Below are 24,156 nucleotides of genomic sequence, written 5' to 3'. Positions count from 1 at the left end.
ATAGTTACAATTACATATCAGCTCAAATTAATACTTGGTCCCTTTAATAGTGGCCCGAAACCTCCAGCAAAGGTTTAAAAATGCAGTGTTCTTATTTCCTCCACCCCTGAATTTAACTGGCAGTCCCTCTCTCAGCTGACACAACGTACCTTTTCTAATAATCTTGAAGCTGTGTAAACCTTTCAGTTCTACCAACCAATGCTGATACCCCAAAGCAAGGGATTCTAAACTGTCTGTAAGGAAATATTTAAACTTTTAAAAGATTAGCTAGATAGTTTAAATATGATTAGCAAGCACCATCCAGATGGCTTCGGAATGACATATAACTGTATTGTCACACTATTCAATTATATTTTTGCACACTTATCTAATTATCCAAATGTGACATTTATCTATACAAATAGTCAAGCGATGCTTTAAGTTCAATTTCAAATTGCTTTTCTGCTGTTGGCAATAGGGGCAGTGATGAGAACACATCCCTGTACCCTGAAACTACTTCACATCCACCTGTCCACTAAGTGAAGTTTTCAACTGGTTTGATTTTGAGGAAACAAGGGCAGGGGGAAATAACCAAAAACCAAACCTCACGGTCTGTAAGGGGGTCCTTTTTATTGTTTGTGATACAGTTGACTTGAAAGACAGTTCACATTTCCTTTCTCTGAACAAAGTTCTGATGTGAGGCACCAAGATATTCAAGCCTAAGTGATCTGAAGTTCCCCATTAGCTGTTATAATTATAAACTGACATGAAGCACAGAAATTATTGTGTGATACAACATAAAGACTAGCGTAAGAAGATTAATCTTCAATAAACCACTAAATTAATTTTACATGAAACAAATATTCAATAAAGCATTTAATACTAAGCTATTTTTAGTATTATGAAATGGAGACAAGAGATGTTAACAGATTTCAGTCAAACTACATCAGCACTTCAGTGTAGACTAAATTCAGACACTGAAAGTAATAGTGGATTTCAGTTTTGTGCTGTGAATGTAATAACACAAAAGGTGACATTTCTTCCCTCTGCAGTTTTCTTGGCAAACAGTATACATACATGATCTATGCATATTAAGTTCTGTTACACACAGACTAACATTCTAGGAATAACAGCTACCTAAAGCCCAACTGAGGTATATTAAATATTGAGTTGTTTCAGTCATTGTAGACCATGAGCCATGCAACCATCACAACAGCAACTCCGAACACTGGCAGCATAATGAGGTTCTTGTATTTTTGCCATGACGATTGTTCAACTTCTACTTCATCCTTTCTTCTCTTATTCTTTCTTCGCCCTTTTAATCTGTTTTCAAAAGCTTCCAGTTCAGCCTAGACAAAGACAACCAGAAGCAGGTGACTTTTATGTCAGAATTAAAAACAAGGAAACGTGCAGATTTTAAATAAGATTCCCAAAAAACATTTTATAAAAATAACTGTCAGCCAATGGAAGTTACACATCTCTTACAAATGAGATGGCAGCACTACATCCCATGGTTACAAAGCACTTAACTTCCAAGTATTAAACCATTGTTTAGTCTCCTATAAAAAACATTGCCAAAAATGCAACCGACTGAAGTTTTGCATTAAATTTTTAACTTGGGTTGAATATGTTAAGCCAAAATGAGATGTGATTTCCATGAAATATGTTGAAAATACATTATTTTTCCTATTAAAGAAAAGCATTCATAAGTATTTAAGCTATTACAATAATGTATATAAAAGCATAGGCTGAAAATCTTCCAAGACCTCTCCCCCATAATAAGGATGTGCTCTCTGCTAAAAATAAAATAATGAAAATATAAATAAATAAAAATCTATCATCTTTCCCCCAATTCTTTATATTTTGCATGCTCAGCTAAATTTTAGATTAATAATCTTAGATATGTACAAAAAGATTCCATTGTTAAGTCTTAAGTCACTCGTATACAACTGTAGTAGGCATATAGCATCCTTCAAAACAAAGCACATGCCCTTAGGCCCAAAAATGAAGCAAAGCAACTGGAAAAAGAAGAAAAATGTCAAGCTTCCACCCAGAGCAGCAGTTTCAGGGTATGCCTGGAATGAACAGTAGGATCCTCTGATCCCTGGTTCCTCATCCCCCTCCACATCCTTTTAAAAGGCTACCAAGACAGACAAAACTCACTTTAGGGTACAAAGCTGAAATAAAACTGGAATTAGGCAGCCTGGAACGAAAACTGTACTGGGGTGGGACTCCTAGCAGGAGCCTGCTAGGAAAATCAGAAAAGATGCTCTAAAGGAGAGTTGAGACAGACTAAAACCAGCAAGGTCCAACGATTATCTGGATTTTTGGGTAGAGTGGTCAGCTCGTAGAGAAAGCATGGGACAAGGAGCTAGGGAGCAGAGAGACTGGATGAACTGAAAGGGAGGAGAGATGGGAGCAGCAGAGCACAGCAAGCTGGGACTGGCTGGGCAAAAGGCGCAAGATTGAGCTGAAGCAGAGGAAATGTGGACAGTAAACAGAGACAAAGCCTGGCCACGAGAGGAAATAAATCTACATGACTACTATTGCAGTGCTGCCAGGAAGAGAAGGACTAAGACAATAAGGTAGGTGCATTAAAGAAACAAGAGTAAGGCTGTTTTGGGAAATAGGCAGAGAAGTAGTCCAGCAAATACAATTTTCCTTTGGAACTCAAGATTGCCCGATGTCTGGTCTTCCTCCACTGACAGCAAATATTTGTCAGAGTTTCACAAAGCAGATCTTACTGCCCTTCTTGTGCCAGATACCACTGTTAGCAGGGGAAAGGGACCCATTTTGATGTCTACTCCTTTGTACCTAATAAAGGCAGAAATTGCTGGCACTTCTTTGACAATATGGGAGAAAAGTTCAGACAAAGTTCCAGAGCCTGCTATTTGAAACAAGACTACTTTCAACTAGCTAATCCTCCTTTAGAAAAGCAAAGTATTTTAATGAAACAGTTTTTCAAAATCCAAAATCTGGAGGCAAGTGCAAAGTTCTTAAGGTTTTATAGACAATATGGCAATATTTCATTTTACACAGATGCTAAATAAAATTTGGGGCGTTTGTAGTTATTATATACTTGTGATCTCTAAGTATTAAAAGCAGAGTGCTTCATGAATTGCAGTAATCTGAATTAAAATATAGGGCTTGAACAATTATGTAACAGGTACTGAATCACTTTCCTAGTGATCTTTATAAAAACCCAGCTAAAAATGAATACATCATAAAAAACAAAACACAGAATGAAATGAATGTTCGTGGGCACAGATTACGAGAAAGAAGCCATCACTACCCTTGAAAAGCTACCTACGGATTTTATATAACTGTCATCGTTCCCGAAGTGTCACCTCAACAATCTCTGAACAATAAAGTAACGCTTGTGCCCAGTCTTCAAACTACCTTAATTTTTCAAGCTAAACAAGCTCAAGCTTTCTATTTAGAGCAAGAACCTAACTTCTTTGTGTACAGACATATTAAAAGTAAAATGAAATGCATTTATTTAAACTGTATACACAGAACAATTTAATGCCAGATAATGTCTGGTTTAGGGTTGCTCAGGTGCTGGATCTTGCTCCTTCATGTGTTATTCTCTATATCCTTGCTGCACTGGAAGGAGTAGCAACCCCATGGGAAAATGTAGCTAAATAAATGTAAATAACAGGGACTATACAGACACAAAGCATATATACTGAAATTGCAGGTCTTGCATTTTACAGGGAGGCATGCTTGACTCTTGTAACTTCTAAGGAGCTGTTAAAAAAGTTTTCTTTCTAAGAAAAAAAGGAAACAAAACCTTTCATACAACTCATTAGATTAGAATCCAGTTTTGAGACCTTGACTTTCAGTATTAAAACTCTTGACTATTACCAGGTAGTTCAAAAATTTAACCAAATCTTTTACACTAGAGTGGGAGAGAGAGAAAGTTTGGTCTGAATTGTTAAATAATCAAAGCACTGATCTGTTTTCCACCTCTAGCAATTGTGAAAACCCTGGCCTCACAGGATGCCTCTGAATTAGAAGCAGAGGGAAAGTTTGGCTGCTAGGGCCATGAAAGAAGCCTAAACAAGCCATCTCCCTTCCACTAAGAAACAAGTGATTCCATCTGTAAAGGATATTAGCAGAAGCTGCTACCAAATATAGCAAATACCAAAATATAAATGTGCAGACTTACTAGAGCACTAACTAGTTTATATATAAAGGATTTAATGAAGTATTCATCAAAACAAGTCTTAAGAAGATGTGACTAACAGATGAACTGTCTATACAAAAATGTGTTAATGAGATCATGAAGGTGGCAGAAGATGCAAACTTTTGTCAGAAGAGAGTATACTCCATAAATATATACTCTTAATGTGACCCAACACCCTGTGATAGTGACATCCTCCAATTTGCATCACCAGACAGCAGATTACGAGATCAAATTGGAAGGGAAACAATTTTAGATAAAAGGCTGCAGTAGCTGCTGAGGTTAGTATTTGTGTGCAATTCTAGAGCCTGTTTATTAGTTACTGTTGTAGTATTTTTTTTTAATTGGTTTTGTCCTTTTTTTTTTTTTTACTGTTGTTGTCCTACTGTTTGCTATTGTGCTATATAACTGGTCACTCTTAATTAACCTTTTAATAGTGTTGATTATGTATAGATGAAGTCTTCTATCCCTGAAGCTGCATCCGTCACAAAACACGTACACAGAAACAGTTGTCATATATCGTGCAAAGGTACTGCTGGACTGTAACCTTGAGACTTCAGTGAATGTACAAGTAGAAAGCAACGGTGGTGTGACTGCAGAGAGAAAGAATCACTGCTGAAGAATCAAGACAAAAAAAAATGTTGCACACTATGCTGGTGGAGTGAATCTGCTACTGTTTCAGAGAAGCCTCATTATTGAGACTTTACCAGAGGGACTAGAAGTTAAGTGATTTTGAGTCAGAAATCACTGGTAACTGGGATGCCTTCTGGAATGCATGAAAACACAATCGGTGCAATACAAACACCACCAACTTTGAATTTCTAGCACTAGAATTGTAAGCATGTTCTTTACACGTGTAAATGCCCATTAGTACACTTCAGTACTGAGCTTGCAGAACCATCAGTTACAGATTTCCCCTGCCTATCAAAATGTTTCAGACATCTGTATGCAAGCCACCCTTCCTGACCTATGTCCCAGAACTAACATTTTGCAAGGTCAACTGAGAGAACAAGAAGAATTAGATGAACTGTCTATGAGTTGTATGTGGGAATATGTGATCAATATTGTAGACAGTTGAGGCATGAATGTAACAATAAACATTAAAAGATGATCACAAAACAGTGCCTGGTCCCCTGGACAACAGGTACATAACTGCATGCTTTTCCTCCACGATGAGCAGACACACTCCCTTTTGAAAAACAAAAGCAGGCCTTTCTAGACCATTGGTTGGTAGACATAACACCTTCATAAAGCCTCTAGGCAATTAATCCAAGTATGCATAACAGAAGCTGTGACCCACCGAGCAACTGTCTATCCTAATGAGATTGGAAGAATGGTACAAGAGGATCAGGTCTGTGAGTAAGCCTCCTGTGCCCCATTTCATGCAGGCAGTAAGCCAGTGCTCTGCTATAGAAACAGAGTGTGATATGCAGGTGAAAACACAAGTACAACCTAATACATAACTGTTGTGATAACTGAGCAAAAGGTGAGTCAGAAAGCACACACTGGACTTAGAATATGATTTGGTGTCAAATGCTCAGGCACAGGCATACATGCATGAGCTGGCTGGAAGGAGTGCATTAAGGCTGTAGCTGCCCGATGACAAACCTGACCCAGCCACCACCACCACCCCCCTTCCCTTAGGGTTACTGCCTGAAACACCATTAGTGTTACTGTCTTCAGGCAGCTGGCACAGAAGCTTCTTGGACTACAATGCCGACAACATACGCTCACCAACAGCAGCAATTACAGTAAATACACGTTTTTTCCCCCCTCAGAGACCTTGAAGGACAAAGATTCATTTCGGTTTCCTCATTCTTTTATCACGGGAGGGAGGAGGGAAGCTTCACCCCATATTTAAATCTCTATGGAGGCTATTCAGCAATGCTGTGGGGTTTATGCATTATAAAGCGTTCAATTAAAATCAAGCATACCTAGTAGCTTAAAAATAAACTTTACTATACACAGTTATATTAATGCAAGATGAAACCGATTAATTATCATTTTGCATAAAATTGTGAAAACTGTTTGGGAAAACATGTGGGTTCTCAACCATTGTAAATCATTCACAGTACACATCTTAGAGTAAGATAACAGCTCACAGGAATGACCGTGCATACCTCATTACAAAATATACATCTCCAGTTGCATGTAAATTAAATGATTTGCTAATAAGAACAAGGTGGGGAGGAAGTGGATGAGAAAGAAAAAAGGTTTATACCTGTTGCCTTCGTTTCTCTTCTTCAACAGCAGCTTTGGCTTCTGCCTCTTTTATCTGTCCAGACATACAAAGTGATAAGCAACTGTTGTAAACAGCAGCTAAACCTATTTGCTTATAGAGTTATAATTACTCCTATACAATGGTTCTCAGCAAAAGTGAGCAAAACCTCCATCAAGTGAGCTCTTAACCTACTGAGATTACAAAACATTCTCAGAAAAAGCTGCATCATCTCACATTTGGAAAACATAGAACGTATAAAGGATGCTACAAGGTTATAAATTGAACTTCTGACTTCAACTTGACAAGCTCAACTGACAAATATAAAACTTAAAAAGAACGGTTTGTTCACTAACAACCGGGATAATTCCTAAAGACAGTTAGAATTAAGTTTTCAGCAACTTTATCCTCAACTCAGTACACTTTACACAAACAGATAATCCCTATATATGTATATAATTTACACACACATACTTCATTCCAAGTGCTTTAAATATTTCCTTTTGCTCTAGTGGTCAGGGAACCTCTGTGTTTGTACCAAATATGACATATATTGGATAATGCATAACCAAACTGCTTTAAAGCTCTCGGTGTAATGCAAACCAAATGTAATTAAAAATGTTCCACCATCAGAAAGTCATATGAAAAGAAGTCATGGGAGTTACAACTGATAATTCTACAGAAATGTTTTGCAGTGTTCAAGAAAGCAAATTAAATGCTAGAAATTATTAAGAAAAGAATGGTCAGAAAAAATGTCAATATGTAAACACATGATGCACTTGAATCTTAACTCCTGCATGCAGTTTTGGTCCTGCAAGAACAAAAGAATGTAAAGCCTGAACATATACAAAAGACAACAAGATGGAGTAGCTTCCATCCAAAGAGATGCATGCTAGGATTCATCAGGTGACTAACAGGGCACAAAATCCCAAAGAGTGTGAAGATGCCAAATTGAGATAAAACATGAATAATTATTTTTTCATAATACAAAAGCAAAGGCATAAAATGAAATTACCAGGAGCCTGGTTCATAACAGAGGGAAGTATTCTACTCCCACAGAGTATTTGGCTAAACCTAGAAATTCAGTGCTACAGGACCTTTATAGATGCCAAAAGTTTATGTCGACTGAAAAACAATTAGGCATGCTAACAGGAGATAGATCCAACTAAGACCATTAAACAGAAAGACACCAGTTCAATTTCTAAATTCCCATCGTCAGAGATCACCACAGTAATAGTAGTAATAGGAAGAGTATACTGGGGAAGTATATGTGTCTGCCTTGTATACATTTCTTGGACCTTTGGCATTGTGGCCACTGAATCACTACCTTAGAAAAGTTAGATGTAAAAATCTGATTAATATCTTGAAATGAAAAACTGTCTTGATCCTAATAACTGGATGATTTGCATACTAACAGTGACAATAATTTACTAAATATGCTTTGCGCAGGTGGAATTTGTTCCAAACAATCTGCAATTCAAGAGCTTTTGATGACTAAGGAGAAAGCACACTAGCCCACGCTTTAGCACGCTCTAGCTCAAACAGTCTGCACTGAGGATAGGGTCAACAGGACAGTCCTATTTGCAGATTTTCAGACAAATTTTTAAATTGCTAAACCATATATCAAATAAAAACATTACTGAGAATGTCATTAATCTAGACACAATGGCAGTCTCTCTCTTTATAAAAGCATATAAAAGACCTTCCCAACGATGCACCTCTGAAATGGGAAGGTCTGGTGTGGAAAAAAAAGGCACAACTAGCCTCCTGGTATCTCACTGCCATCTAATGGCAGAACTTCAGCTCCAAAAGAAAAAAAGTGACCCACAAACGTGGAAAAAGGCAACAGAGCTTCTTTTTACACTGCTGCGGTCATACTTGTATAAGATACACGGGTATAATATAGATAGGTAGAGGGAAGCTTAACCATTATAATCACAGTACGGAAAAAACATATCTAGAACTATTTCTTTAATAAAACGTAGAGTAAAATACTCATTCAGTTCCTCAGAAGTGCATAGGTGCTATACATGAAGAGTTCTATTAGGAATTAACACACTTTGGTTTTGGAAATTGACGATTGTTCTGCAACTATGCAAACTAAATTATCCTTGTAAATGTCTGCAGTTTTAAACAGACTTTTTCCAGTGTTGACATATTAAAGACTAATTGACAAAATAAACTACTTTTGTCAAGTGTATATAATAGGAGATCATTCCAGTATGTCATTTACAAGTTCACAAAGGCTGCAAAAAGGTGCCTAGTAAGAATTTAAATAGAACTTTACAACTTCATATGAAATATGCGAAACAAATAAATCCATGTTCTTCTGTGAGGAAGGTACACGTAGCTAGGTTATGCCACACAGTATGTCTGCGGCGTTGGTTGTAGTAGAAACTTGTAGTCATTTGCTCATGGCATTAGACCATCCCTCCCTGTGGATTACAATGTCGGGGCAAGAAACAGGAACTAGTACCTGCTGAAGCAAAACAGCAGCTGATGCTTCACTGCACCACGCTGAGACATGCTGCTGCGTCCCAGCTCATGCAGCCTCTTGTGAATTCACCTTGCTTTGGTGCACTCCACGGCCTATAAACTTATCTTCACACTCTTACTGGAACTGTTTGTTACGGTTGGGATTTTCTAAAGGCATATCCCAAGAGTCTTAGCATTTGACCTGCTTGTAAACTTGCAGGATTTGGTCTACGTGGTACCTGTTAGAACTTCCCAATCAATCCTGAAAATCTGAGCAGAAGCTGACAGAAGTCAGCTTTACCCATTGAGTTTTTGGGTTGTACGTTTAGCACATCTAACACTTACCTGATAAAAACTAAGCAAGTTATGCACCAAGTCTTTCTGTTTATGTTTTTTATAAAAGGCTTATAAGAGCAAGGTTGATATTCTGTCTCTCTGGGTGACAGCATGCAGCAATTTCTTTTCTTCATAAAACAGCAGAACTAGGGAGAAGTCACATTTACAGCAGGCTAAAAAGTATACTGCAATTGCTGAAAACTCTCCATTCTTCTGGTACAGGGTGACTAACATAGTGTGACAGGATTACACTCTTCATGCTGGACAAGTTAAGCATTCAATGGCTGCAAAAAACTTTCACTGGAAAGAGCAGATCTAATAATGCCCTGTGAAGTGGCCTGGCCCTAGTCCTACAGCAGTAATCATCGGCAATGACGATTTTATCATCACTGATCATCACTTATTCTCAGTGGAAGAGGAAAGAACCAGTTCTAACAAATTAAAAATAAAAAAGGAAAATAACAGAATACTGTTTTAACATAGTATTTCACCAAGTTAATTAACACTGTCTACAAACACTGTAATTCTCCCCACTAAGCCAAATGCAAGTCTGAAAAAATAACTGCTATTAAACAGCACATCTACTTATGTTGTATTTTTTCCTAGCATTACCTTGAAAAATAATTCTGTGTTCATTTTTTCCTACTTTTCTTGAAGCACTGGGAAGAAATTAGAGCTACAACGGATACAATACCTCAGATGCTTTCCGTTTCATTTCCTTGCATAATGCATCGCATTCCAGTGAAACTTGGCCTTCTTGTATCTTGCTGCACTGTATTTCCTGTTAAGTATAATTTGAGTCTTTTATAATCATTTCCTTATATAAAATTTTAGTTATAATGTCCATTTCTTTATGAAAATAATTATAAAACATTCTTATTTAGTAAAACATTGGTTAGACAGAAAATAAAGCTGACGATTAAATGTTATTTGAACCTGTAATTCTGAATTAAATTGTCCTTTTTTTTTCTTTCCCTTTTTTCTGATAAGCTAAGCTGAAAGTAAGAATAAATCAAATAGTCCAGTTTAATTTCTCCTCTCTTCTCTTTTCTCACTTGTTTGCCTCAAAGTAAGATAACCTTCTGAACTCTGGGAGGAAGAGCTAGCATTCAGAGTCCCAGTAATTTCATATACATTCTCTTAATTGGCTGAGATTACAGGGCAAGGTCTGGTCATGGGGGAAAAAAAAAAACACACAACAATTCTCACACTTCCTCCCCTCCCTCTAATATTGAAAAAAAAAAAAAAGAAAAAGGTGGTTTTCTGTAAGCAGAGACTGTTCAATTTGAAGCACTTGTTCTGTACATGTCATCCTTTTAGCCTGCGGCACACCCCACCTGCAAGACTCCTGGTTGCACAAGACACTTCTTGGAGAAGCTGAGAACTCTGCAGAACTGCAGCCTGTTTGGAAGGCTCAGAAGTTAACTGGGTCCAGAAAAATAATTTAAGCACCTTTTAAGTAAGCCAGATAATAATTTTCTCCTTAAGTCATTATTATTTGCCAAGACTTCACATCAATTTCTGTTCTTCCCCTCATAATGCTATATAGCTATAATAAACTCGTTACATTACTTTGTCCCTTATCTTTGTTAAAAGCTAAGGATGCTGATACTTGTACTCACTTTTAGGTTTGCAGAGAACCGTAACTGATTGTATTAGTTAGGGATTCACAAAAATCTGTGCTTGTTCCAACTTACATAATTATAAACTTTCCCAATATAGTCAGAAAAATGTATTTTTTCTTCTCAAATCACTCCAGGTCATCTGACTATTCTCCCAGTAGAGCTACAAAAATTCAAGTGTGCTTGAAGATAAAGCTATGGTAAGTCAGGCAGCTAACATATTTTAGAACTAACAGGATTTTAGATTCTCCAGTGAATCTTTTGATATTGCAGCCCAGATCTTTAGCTGATGTGAATTGTTATAGCTCTACTAGAGTAACTGGACCTATTCTAATATGCACCAGAGACAATCCACCCATACAAGGGTAGGAACATGCAAAGAAAGTACATCATTCCCAAATTGTAATTTACACATTTACCTTTTTCAGTCTTTTGCAGAGACATCGGAGTTTAACCTTCTGGCTGCAGTTCAGAGGACAGCTGCCTGAATGGCAAATCTCTTTACACCGGTGACCACAGGGCAACTATAAAGAACAAAACACACAAACAAAACCCCCACACCAATAAAAGACTGTAAAATTACAAAGAATATATGGAATGGTTTTATTTCAGATATAGCAGCTTAACAGAAAACTCATTCAGTTTATCAGTTTTTCCACTTGTGAAATAGGTTTTTTTCTTTTTTTTTTTTCCCCTGCAAATGTTTGCTTGTTATTCACTGTATTTCAGTTCCTGTAGAATGATTTATCTTTTATTGGCACAGCTTGATTAAAAGCCAATTTCTCCTTTCAAATGTTTCAAGAACAGTAACCTCCACAGTAATTTATACAACAACAACCCAAGCTATGTGTATGTTTGGGGAATACAAGCAGATAAGGTAAAAAGAAACTGAAAACTGAAATTAAGTGTACTGTAGCAACTTGTAGATCAGACAGAGTCAACAAAAGAAAGAGGGAAGAATCAGAAGCAAAAATACCACAAAAGGAAATTTTGCATGCAAGAATCTTCTGAACTATGCAAAAGTCAAATACAGGTCACCAATATTCTTATCATGTTTGAAATAATTTCACAAAATCCTACATTTCTACATTTGGCAGATTATCCTATTTCTGCCATCTGAGAGAGAGACTTTTACTTCTAGTGTAATTTTTAACACTTACAATGAAAATATGATCATTCAATTACTGTGTTAAGAACTGAGATACTAATTTAAATATGCTGTTAGGAACGTAGCAGTGCTCCAGCATTATATTAGATAAAAAATGACAAGAAAGCAAAGAAATTTTTTTCACTTATTGTTAAGAACTTAACTGAAATTATCCCTCATACACATGCCCATAAGAGCTCATACACATGCCCATAAGAAATGTTCACAATAATGATTTTTCATTATGAATTACATAACCAAATACTGTTAATAACTGAAGGCAGAATCTCACATAAGACATCTAATCAATTTATTAACAGAGGTAGATTTAAATCCCCAAGCTATTTAAAATTGCATTGGATAATGTTCTTTATTAAAAGTGAAATTTCACCTCTTCACTGTCATCAAGGGATTAACACTACTTGGAAAATGCTGTAAAACATACAGTTTTAAGATGCATTTTTTCACATTTATTAAAAATTGAAAATCTATACATACTACATCACTTCATCCACAAGAATGAGAATACAACATGAGGTAATTATAAAACCCAGGTGTATACACTTCTTGTTGATTAGTAAATTTGGATTCTCAGAAGTCCATCAGAACTGGCTCAACATCTGAGCTGGTATCATGAAACACATACCTAAACAGAACACAAAACTTTCCAACTAAAACTTATGGAACAGATAGATATATTTTTCATGTCCATGCCAGTCCCAAACTATTACTACACTGATAGATACTTTGTGGTCTAGGCTTGGTTTTTTGGTCACCGTTTCAGCACATTCCACACAGGACTAGAAGGAATCTCTAAGTCACCATGTTCAGTCCTGAAGTCCAGTCCTCCTAAAGGCAGGCACCTCCTATGATCTCTCTAGGACTGGACCAAGTCTTATCATGAAAAGAGTCCCCCATTCTGCCCCCTTTCTACTGTTTCGCTAAGGAGACTGTTCCAGAAGCTCACTACAAGATGCAAGAGCTTTTTTTTGCATTTCCTACATTTATTCTAGCCCCTAGTCTAAACCCCTTAGTTCTTATCCTCATATTGAAATACTTCTCTACTATCCTTTCATAAAAGGCTCTTTATTCCCATAGTATTCCCTTCACTGCATTTCAACCAGCCTAAATCAACGTTTCTTGAACACAGTAGCCAGAACTGCATGTAATATTCCAAATGGCATCTTGGAAGGACTTTGTACAATGCCTTAATTGCACCTTATTCTTAATAGAGTATCTTTCTCAATACATCTTCAGCTCTCATTTGCATTTCTCTCCAGCTAATCATGCTGTGACAATAAGAATTTCTGCTGTTTCCTGGGAGCTTATTATTAGCCTTGACATGCACGGTCTTAACTGTTTTTTCTGTATCTAGTAACGTGCCCCAAATACATGTGTTCTGCAGATGCTTTTCCTCAATTGCCATGTACTGACAACACTCCACAAATTTTCATCAGAAAATTCCAATGGTTTTTGGTGCCAAGGTCATTACTGAAAACAATGTAAGGTCAGGCAGCAATCCAGTCCTTGGGAAAATTTCCTTATTGTTAACATCTCTTACTCCAGCTTTTCATTTAGTTTTGCTGTTGGTTTTTTTGTTTGTTTTTAGGGGGAGTGGGGTTTTTTAGAAAAAAAGTAAAAAATATGAGCAGTTGTTTCCTCTAGCCCACCTTCACCCTTGTATTAACCCTCTTCTGTATCTGAACCAGATATTCACAGTGGCATTGACTCAATTGCTCTGCTGAAGCCTATACAGCAGATCTAATCTATTTGCTTTATCTGGAGGGAAAAAAAAATAAATATAAATTTATCATCTTATCAAAGAAGGAATTTAGGTTTGTTCAGGCACAAATGACTACCAGCAAATCTATCTTGCATTTTGCCTTATTTTAAAGAGATGAGGGGAGAAACTTGTCCCTAAGCCTTGTACGCTACTGAGGTCAGTGTACCAGCCAGAACACGGAGTCTAACGGCTGAGTCTGCTCACTAGTGACCAAAATCTTCACAAAACCAATTTGCCACTGCACGACCTCTGCGCAGGAAGAGGACCCTTCTCCTGGCTCCCAACCCAAGAGTATTATACATAATAACACAATCTAGTCTCACCTGCAAATTATACCATGCTGGCCAGAACAATCCATGGCTAGAACTATTACTTCCAGCTTACTCTTCCATACTAATTAGGCACATTTCCATTAACAGTGTCAAAGCCCAAACAATCTTATAACTGACATGTCAGAGCTGCAAATTCAAGATAGCACCTGGTGGTTGAGGTGAGGGCTACTACTGCAATAAAATTCTTACATTACACATCATTAGAGCAAAATTGGCATAGCACAGAAATATGTTTAATCCAATACTAAAACCCAAATTTATACATTTAACTCTCTGCATAGAGCTACACAGTTCACATCCACAGGGATGCAGGGCAAGAATGAAGCTGGCAGCGTAACTTTCTTCTTATTCCCTCCAATGCAAAACCAACATAAAAAAAAAAAAACTCAAGAGGAGCAGTGAAATGAGTGGCAAAACAACATTTCCCCATGATCTCAGAAAACAAAAGCAATCCTACTGCTGCTTCTGCTGGATAAATAATGTAGTGGGAAAGGATTTTATTTTTGCTTGAAGTGTCCATGCTGAGCTACTTGGTGCTAAAACAGAAAGTGTGTGCCCCTTCAGATCTTTTTCACCTTACAAGATCTCTTGTCAATAGCTTGTGGACTAAAAGCCAAAATGAACAGGCTTTGTGTTTGACATGGCAAGGCTTTGAAAAGAAAGAGATTTAATCCACAGCTCTTAAAACAAAACAAAACAAAAAATCCTAAAAGTACTTTCCCTGTAGGCAATGCACTTAAATCTTAACATTATGTCTGATAATGATAAAACCCATCACCGTTTATGGAGGCTTAACTGATCTCCACCAGAAGGTAATAAACACAACTTGTTAATATACACCTGATAATAAAGAAAATAACCTGTTAATAAAGAACACAGCACTTTTGAGCAGCAATCCCAAAAGCAAAGTACAAAAGATAAGTTAATCACTTCCAAAGGCGCAGACACTTCAGTTTAAAGGGTACCTCTGCTTCCAGAGATCTTATGAAACCTCCACTGCTTAAGCTAGACATTGAGTCAAATCCTCTCATTATGGACCAAAGCTGTGCATTTGCCTTTTAAAATTAAATTTTTGCAACCCACGTACATTTTCAAGGTGCGTTTACAGAATTAAATTTTATTTCCAGAATGCTTAATTTCATTTATTAAAAAAAAAGATAAACATACTCTTAAAATTTATTATGTTGTCTCTACAACACTATCATGTTCAAATAAATTTATCACAATGAGGTCCCATATTTCACATCAAGACAGTGGCAGTGCACAGTAAAAGTACAAAGTATGGTTATTTTGTCAAATATCTGTTGAACACAGATCCACAAATACTGATAGGAATACATAAACAATGGAAACTGATAGACTGTTAAAAATTCTATGTAAGAATTGTCCCAAAACATCTACAAACATGATCATAAGAATTTAATCACCCTGATTCAAAAAAAAGTTAAATTTCCTTCAACAGGATATTTTGTTATTGCTACCAAACAAGAGAAAGAGCTTTTTAATTAAAGCATCTCATCTAACAGCTGTGCCAATGTCAAAGACTTTGCTTCTCCCTAAAGCAGAAAGGAAATGTGAGCTGTACTGTATAATACTAGAAGTCACTTTTATAGTTTTATACTGCCATAGCCAAAACAAAAGCATGAAACCTTTCAAGACTTTCAAGTTCCTGTTGTATTTTTTCAGGGTACCAGACAATATAATTGATTTTCATAATCCCCATGCTACCTGTAATTCAAATATCACAGTATACCATCTACCACAATTTCCATTAACCAAAAAGAAAAACATCTCAAAAGTAAGACTTCAGTAAAGTACTGCATTCTATTGAACCTAAGTTGCACTATGCTAAGCTTGGTGAAGGGACAGTGCACACTGATTTTTAGCAAACAGCAACTTCACTGAGCTCTGCTAATGACCCAAGGTCAGCTTCTGAGATCAAATAAGAAAATTCTCATAAAAAACTAATTTGCAATTTACTTGCAGCTGTCAGGTCTACACACAAAACATTTCCAATTTATTTTTGGGCAGACATATGCGATTTGTAAACTTTGAATGTTCTAAATTCAGTAGTCTTATCCATCTTATCTTTTGGCCAAGTTGTTTGTAAGTTCTTGTCATGAGGTCCCCTCAATGGGCTTAATCTATATTTGCTGAGGAGGGGGGGTAGGGATGGTGGTAGTGGCAGGGTGATGTCTGTTAAGCCTGCTCCTTCAAACTGTGTTTATCAATGATTCCTTTAAAATAGACCTATCAGTACAATTTGTACTATGATACAGCTAGCTAATTTTCCCAAAGTTGCAGACAAATACCGCATACTTATAAAACAGACAAAATATCCCTAGCACTGTTCAATATTAAGAGAAACAGGAACAAATTTTTCAGACAAAAATGGTAAAAAACCCATGCAGTACATATGAAGCTACCAAAATAGGATCTGAGGAAAATAGGATGAACTGTAACACAAAGATACGAACTACCTGAAGCAGGATGGTACTAATACTTTTACGTTTCATGAAAGCCAGTAAGAACTAGAGCTAGTATCACAGCAAGTGAAGAGCATGCATTTTTACATCATCCATTACACTAAAAAGACTCTCTGGACAGCAGAAACTGCATAAAACCTTACTTTTCAAGGCATCTACAGGAATGAGAATTTTAGAGTTAAATAAAAGCTTTATAAAACTCAAGTGGACTCTGTTGTCCTAACCTTTCTTTCACATCCCACTGGATTAAGTAAAAAAGACATTATCTGTGGAACAGGGCAATTCTGAACCGCAAGCTAGAATTCAGGACCACTACTAGATGGATTTTAAATCCCAGACTGAGTCTTGGGACTATGTCCAGAAAAATCCTAACAGTTACATTAATCAAAGTCAAAGATGAGATATGGAGGAAAAAAAAAAAAAAAAATCTTTGAAGAGAAGCTGAAGTACAGGAACACATAGTTCATGTTAAGAGATTATAAGCACTCTTGAAAATAAAGAGGAGGAAGTCTTGGAGCAAATAAAACCAAAGAAAGAGAGGGAAATGAAAGGACAAAATTAAGAGGTAAATGGACAATGAAATAATATTCAAAAGTGTTCCCCTGACAGGAAGAGAACTTTCAGACATCCAGATGAGAAAATTGTGACCAGCAAATTCATTTACAGGAAAAAAAGACATCAGAAAGGCATCTACAAGGGCAAAAAGCAGAAGAAACAAGTAGGCACACAGCGCAGCTTTCCTGTTGGGGTTAACACAATCTTGTTTGAAAAACAGACAAGAAACAAGTTGGGAAACAAGCAGGAATCCTGTGAATTTTTGCATTTACACAAACCCCAAAAAAGTCTCCTAATAAAGGTAAGATTCAAATTTGATGCTTCTGACTCTGGAAAATAATGAAACAAAAGAAAAGTTTTGAACCTATGTTTATTATAGGTTGAGGCAGAATTCAGAACTACAAGAGATGAGGTAAGAAGAGAGAAATCTTAGACTAGAGGACATCGTAGGTAAACCAGTATAAGGGAACTGAGTGGAATCAGGGAAGGAGAATGGGTTGAATCAAATTATTTATGAGTGCCAGCTAAGTATTACATGAGACAAAGAGACTGAGCTACACAGTGAAAGGCCAAACCAGAACAACAAAATAGTAAGTGATTATGGGATAAAATATTTTCTTTAGTACAAGCATTTTTATTGCAGGGATGGAGAATTTCTCAGAAATCCTGGAGGAGAGCTTAGCAGTAGAAACACTTTCCAAAATATTTCTGTTCCTGTTTTGCCACTTCATAAATGTTCTAACCCTATAGTGGGGAATGGACTGATGAAAGAGCTGTCACCACAACTAATGACAACTAAAGAACAAACATACAATAGTAAGTAATGCACGGATTTCTGAAAGCCCACAAGCAGCACATAACAGCAGCACTGGGAGGGACACCGAAGAAGTAATTCAGCCCATCCCTCATGTCCATGTTGTGGATAATACTGCTGCAAGACAAATCCCGATACATGTCCAAGCTGTCACTGATGAAAATTTGGTAGCTTCTCCAACCAGTTCCTCCCTTGCTCCACAAGTTTTACTACTCAAAAGTAATATTTAACATGAATGTTCCTTACTCATGCCTATATACACTGGTTCATAGTCTAAGTACCATGCAATGAAGATATTATTCTTCTCTTCTTTACAGCAACCTTTTAGATATACCCAGACAGAGTAGAAAGATTAACAGGCTTGTCTTCTATTTCACACTAGTCAACATGAATTTCAGTAATGCAGCAAGGCATTATGAACTCATCTCACTTGTCAAGTATAAAATCTTTCCCCTCTCCCGAATTGTTGCACAGCCAGGGATTACTAGACCTGCACTTAGACGAGAACGATTGCAAGCACAATTCTCAGTATTTTTCCTAATCAAACAGCATCCCATAATTTTGTGGATAGAAATTCAAGACCAGTTTTTAACCATGTTAGAGGACATACTCTTCCACATTCAACCTCATCTGCACGCTTAAACATTGAAGCCGTTAATGCATCGGAGACAAATCTCTGATTCTTCAATATAACCTTCTGATTTGACAGCAAGACAGTAACTGTCCTCTGAGTACAGTTCACTAACCAGCTTCGCATCTATCGTTTAGCATCTTCATTTAGACTGAGCTTCACTAGCTTGCTTGGCCTATGAAACTGTACAAAAAACCTTATAAAAAAGCAAAATCCACAAAATTCCACACATCCACCAAATCAAGTATTTCTTTGTTAATACGGCTTACCTCTTTTGGACATTGATTCTTGCAGGAAATAAGCAGCTCCTTTTCTTTTAAATCAGCACATGTTAGTTTTCTGTAAAACAAAAGATGTATTTGTGACAAATTCCAAGTTAGAAACAACAAAAGTCAATACAAATAGGGGTATATTTTAAGCATATCTCATTGTAAAGAAAAGTGGGCTCATTTGTCCACATCCTGTGGGACTAATATAAACTACACTATTATAAATTCAGAGGATTTGAGGTACTTTAAAGAAAATGCACGAAGAAGAACATACATGCATGGGATGAATGTTTTCAGAGCAATATGCAGAGGATAATGCTTAAATCCACAAGCCCTATCTTATATTTAGTAAAGCCTAGCTTACCCTCTATCCACACACACACAAATGGTTAAAGAGGAGTACAAATAATCACTAAGAAGTTTTCCAATTAAAACAACTAGAGTTTCAAGGACTTTAGTTGTAAAGACCTTTTACATTAACAACATTAATTCTAATTCTTGTTATAAAATTCTTCTTTACATACTGTAAAATAACCTTGTATAGATCAAATATTATGTAGGCTACTATATATTTGCATAATTCAAAATATTACTGTATTATAAGAACATTATAAAAACCAGTTCTGCTCACAAGACTCCATGCAGCTATAATAATTTTAGCAATAATACCAAATAAAACACTGCAAATTTTAAATACAAAAAACCCCATTATATTACAGATTATAACCTTCAAGAGAAATCTTATAACTTGCCATAAGAGTAACTCCCATTCCCAGACATTTCAAACGGTTTCCAGTCAGTAGCATTCAAATGAAAAGTTGGGTTCAGTTCTGACACTTACAAGCATTCAATATACAGTATAGATAGTTTGCAGTGACATTTTATTTTAAGCATCTGGAGACATGATGGGCAATCCCCAGGATGACAGGACAAAACACATCGGTGAGGACAGCCAGATGGTCGGGGCTTGGTACACTCCTCTTCACACTGCGAACATTCTGGACCTGCCTAACAAAATGAAAACAAAGTACTAAAGAAAGCACCAAACATTTGTTTGTTAGATGCCATTAACAAGCTTTTATATAGAAGAAAGAGCTGAGGTGTTTTTGCTAAGGGAATTCAGCTATTCAGTAAGATATCCCTCAAGCAAAAATAATTATTAAAATACTCTTTTAAAAGAAAAGCAGAAATGCCAGTGTTCGTCGGTCAAGAGAGAGAGTTCTATTTTGCTTCATGGGCATAAGAGAACCTCTTAATATTAGTGCTTTGGAAAACTGCCATTAAGCCTGTTAATTCTCTGTGGAAAACTGTTAGGAAAAGAAGTAATTTCATATTCAGAACTAACTTTTCCCACCCACCATGTTATTGTAATACTTCAGTTATGACATACTGCTCTGCAATACACGGGTGGGCAGGTTGGTTGGAATGATTTTAAGAAGTAAACTTTAAATCATTCCATTTCCATACGTGTATGATAGTTTGTATAATCTTCCAAAAAGTATTAGCTTAGGTATACACCGGGAGCTGCTAAGGCATTGCTTCCGCTCCATATACTACACAAAGGCTACAAGAGCTGTGGTATCATTCCCATTCCTGGTGATGCAATCAGCACAGTAAATTAAGCTTCATTTCTACTCATATTCTTATCTTAGTAACTCATCCAGAACCTCAGTCTGCAATCAAATACACATAGATAGATTGACATGATTTATCAACTGAACCTACACAGCACAGCACAGTATTTAAGGCCCACCATCAGATTCAAATTCTCAGTTTCACAGAAGTCAAAGCCAATTTATCCAAGCATGAAGATACAGAATGCTTCCTGAAAAGGACTAATTCCATGCCAACATTTCACTTTATGCTGTTCAAAATAAAGGCATTAAGTTTTTAATACAGTTTTCCCTCATTTTCTTCCAGTCATCTTTTCTTCTGCTTCTACATTTGAAAAATTTTTGCTGAGGTTTAAAAAGGAACCTTTGTACAATGATTATTTACAAAACCTAACCGCCAAAAATTCACATCTAAGAAATACAATAGCAACTGAAAGCATTTAGAAAAAACTGTGATATAAAATTTAACAGTAGGTAAAAGCAAACAGCTGGTCTTTCTGCAACATTTTCTAACACAACATGCAGAACAAACCCAAATTCCAGACAGAAAAATCACTAGTCAGACATATAAACAAGAAATTTAATCAGCCCTTTTCTGACTACACCTGCAATTTAGTCTATGAAAACAACAGAAAAAAAGCTCTAAAGGTCAAAACCAACTTGAGTTTATAAAAATTTGAAGAAAATTGAGAAATGAGATTTACCCATACTTCACATGTACATAAGACTCCCGTCTGCTGAGAATGTATTGTCTCATTCAAAATGGAGCTAGGAATAATCCTGACCCATTCACATTTTAATTGGTTTAACTGAAGCAGTAGGCAGACAGCCTCTTATAGTCGTAACTGGAGATGTTTAAACAACTGTCACTCTCAGTATTTACCCATGTCAATCTATTGCTCCACGTCACTGTTCCACAAGTTGCACTAACAGTTCACACTCCTCAGACAAAAGTTCCATAATCATTAATAGAATAATACGGTAACTGTAATACACATAGTTATTAGATGACAACACCACTTCTAGGATTGGAATCCACAGGCATATCATCCTATTTAACTTAAAATACAACATTTATGTTTTGTACCCAACTGAATGCTTGCTCAGTTTTCTAAATGCCCAGAGAGACCATGTTGCAACTTCTTCTAAAGTAATGCTTTAAAAACTTAAAAAGCTGCTTTCCTCCAAATCATAACTCTCTCAAACCACAAGCTATGTGCTTTTGCTCAAAACTAAAACAATTTTCACCTTTGTACTTACTTTTATTTTTGTTTCATATTATCTTCAGCAACTAACACCTACAGCTACTTAATCGCATGACAGTTTCTAGCAGACACTGATAAACACGAATATATCAACCCCGTGCTTTAAGAAGTCTTCACCTATTCTGCACCATTTCCAGCGTTGTCTCCTAAAGATTTGCTAGCCTCCTCAACCCATTTACAGCTCTCCTCTAAAAAGTTTCCTCAGTGAATTGCAAGTGCATTTGTATATAGGGGTTATCAGTACTTCACTTGATCTTGACAGTTAGAAAAAGTGACTTTAGAAAAGACTTGTCAAGCGTGTTAAATAAGGTTTTGATGAAAACAAAGTAATGTATGTCAACAGAAACCAAAAAGCATTTGCAAAATACGTAGTATTGTCTCAGTTTTATAGTCTAAAGAGGTATAGATTAGCTAAACGTGACAGCATCAATGGGAACAGAACACATGCAAGTCTCCCAGTGGAATCTGAATGGATCCTGTGCCTTCCAGCTGCAAATTCTTAATTTTCCAGTTCAAACTGAAGACAATGTATAAAATACACAAAAGCAAAAAGTAAACCAACCTACCTTCTTTCCATCTGCACTACCGTTCAATTTAGTAACATGATGACATTCTTTCATACAGGTGTGATTCTGACAATCAAGAAGCCGCCCACAAAATCTTTTACATGAGTAGGGATTCGCAGAGTGACACGGTAATGGACTAACCTAAAGTTAAAAATAAATAAATCAATATATGCAGATAGTGTATATATACACACATTGCACATGTGTACTGTGTGTGTTACATATATATACACATACTATATATATATACACACACACACAGACACACAAACAGGCACAGCATCATTACAAGGAAATTTTGATTATCTTTGTTAAAAGAAAACCAGTGCAATGTCTATTTGACTTTTTTTTTAATAGACTTTGGGTTCCTATTCCAACATAACCACATACATTTGTTTTACACTGATTATACCAGGCAAAAAAGCCCACTTTCTTAATTAAACAAATCAAACAAGGTAACTTTTGCAACATAGTTTCTTTTTTTTTTTAAGAGACTATTACATTCTCAAATCTTTTAGTGTTATTTTTTTTCCTTCTTTCTGAATTACACTCATGCCTTCCATTAAAGGTTCCTAAACTGCTTTATAGTTATTGCAGAAGACAGTTACAGTTTGCTTTCACAGGGTTAATTGTGTTATGGTCATCATACCCAAAACATTTTACAATTCTACAAACAGGAAACAACCTGCAAGTCAGAAATTCTAAAAACTAAATACTGGCTACATCAAACATAACTCCCAGGAGTGGGAAGAAGAAATGGCCCTATGCCAGGACTAGGATTTTAATGTCTTATGATATATTTGTACTTTCTAATTTGAGGTTAACACTCCAGTTAACAGAGCTTTGTAGTACTATTCCGAGCATCTATTTAGAAGCCTTTAATCTTCATTGGTACTGAAATGGAGTGTAAACTCCTAAGTTGGTTAACTAGGCTGCTTTCCTAAAGTTTAATAGTACAAGTCCCTCCATATCACAAGTATTAGAGGAAACTCACTGTTCCCATTTTCCAGCCATTATATAATATTCACATAAAAAAATTAGTTTCTGTGATGCTGTCAAAAAAATCCGATTTTTTTCTTAATATCATCATCATTACACAGAGAAAAACAGAAACTATTTGTGATGTTATTACACAATAGGCTAATGTGACATTAACTCACTCTGACTAGACTAAGGCATGATTTTGTGTTATGGCTTAAGTTGACTGAACAGCTTTGCACTGTACCCCTTTCCTTTTCTCTCTTCCAACTCTACAATCCTAATTGCACACTCCTACCACTTCCTTAGAATAAGTCCTACCACACAGCTATCTTTAGAGCAGGACAATTCAACTAATCAAAATGGAAGAAAAGGAATTACTAGAAAAAAGGTCCTTGTCTTTTGCTAGGTTTGCAAGTGGATTGGCTGTACAACCAGGTGAGCACTGGAACTGAGAGGGAAAAGGACGGTCCTGCACAGGGCAGAGCGAGGGACATTCTCCTTCAGCACTGTCCATTTTGATTTCCCTCAATCCTAAAGCAAAAATATACAAACCAGGATTTGAATCCACTTGCCTACAGAAAAGTTTTCCCGGCTTCACCAAAAAAACCTGTACTTCATATCAAGTCACTGCAAAATCCAATTCATTCACAAGACTTCTGAACTCCTCTCCTCATCCTGGCCCACCAAGACCCTGTGAACAGGAGAAGTCTGCAAGGCAGGCTGAACATCAAGCATGGAATACACAGGAGAAAACCTTGAGGCTATCATGTCCACCTACTCTCACATCCCCGTCAGAGCTCACGCTCATTATGCTGGCTAAAGCACTAATACAACCATAGAAAGTAGTCTGAATGCCTCGTTCATACTACCCCCTGCAAACATCCTACAACTCAGTCTC

At 36.6% G+C, this 24,156-nt stretch overlaps 1 protein-coding gene across 1 annotated transcript in view; it reads right to left on the bottom strand.

Moving 5' to 3' along the window:
- Positions 1–897: 897 nt before the first annotated feature.
- NFXL1 (nuclear transcription factor, X-box binding-like 1) overlaps positions 898–24,156 on the bottom strand; it is a 46,818-nt gene continuing 23,559 nt past the window's right edge. Inside the window, exons 16-22 of the mRNA XM_009703135.1 lie at positions 22,278–22,418; positions 19,675–19,841; positions 18,834–18,903; positions 11,236–11,340; positions 9,889–9,975; positions 6,387–6,440; positions 898–1,328 (exon numbers count right to left, since the gene is read on the bottom strand). Of these exons, the coding sequence (XP_009701437.1) occupies positions 1,155–1,328; positions 6,387–6,440; positions 9,889–9,975; positions 11,236–11,340; positions 18,834–18,903; positions 19,675–19,841; positions 22,278–22,418 (798 nt within the window). The 3' untranslated portion in view covers positions 898–1,154. The remainder of the gene's footprint in view (positions 1,329–6,386; positions 6,441–9,888; positions 9,976–11,235; positions 11,341–18,833; positions 18,904–19,674; positions 19,842–22,277; positions 22,419–24,156) is intronic.

Source organism: Cariama cristata, unplaced genomic scaffold (genome assembly GCF_000690535.1).
Source record: "Cariama cristata isolate BGI_N322 unplaced genomic scaffold, ASM69053v1 scaffold30526, whole genome shotgun sequence".
NCBI classification, from domain to species: domain Eukaryota; kingdom Metazoa; phylum Chordata; class Aves; order Cariamiformes; family Cariamidae; genus Cariama; species Cariama cristata.
Note: the sequence above shows the minus strand (reverse complement) of the source record. Positions and strands in the feature narration are given on the sequence as shown.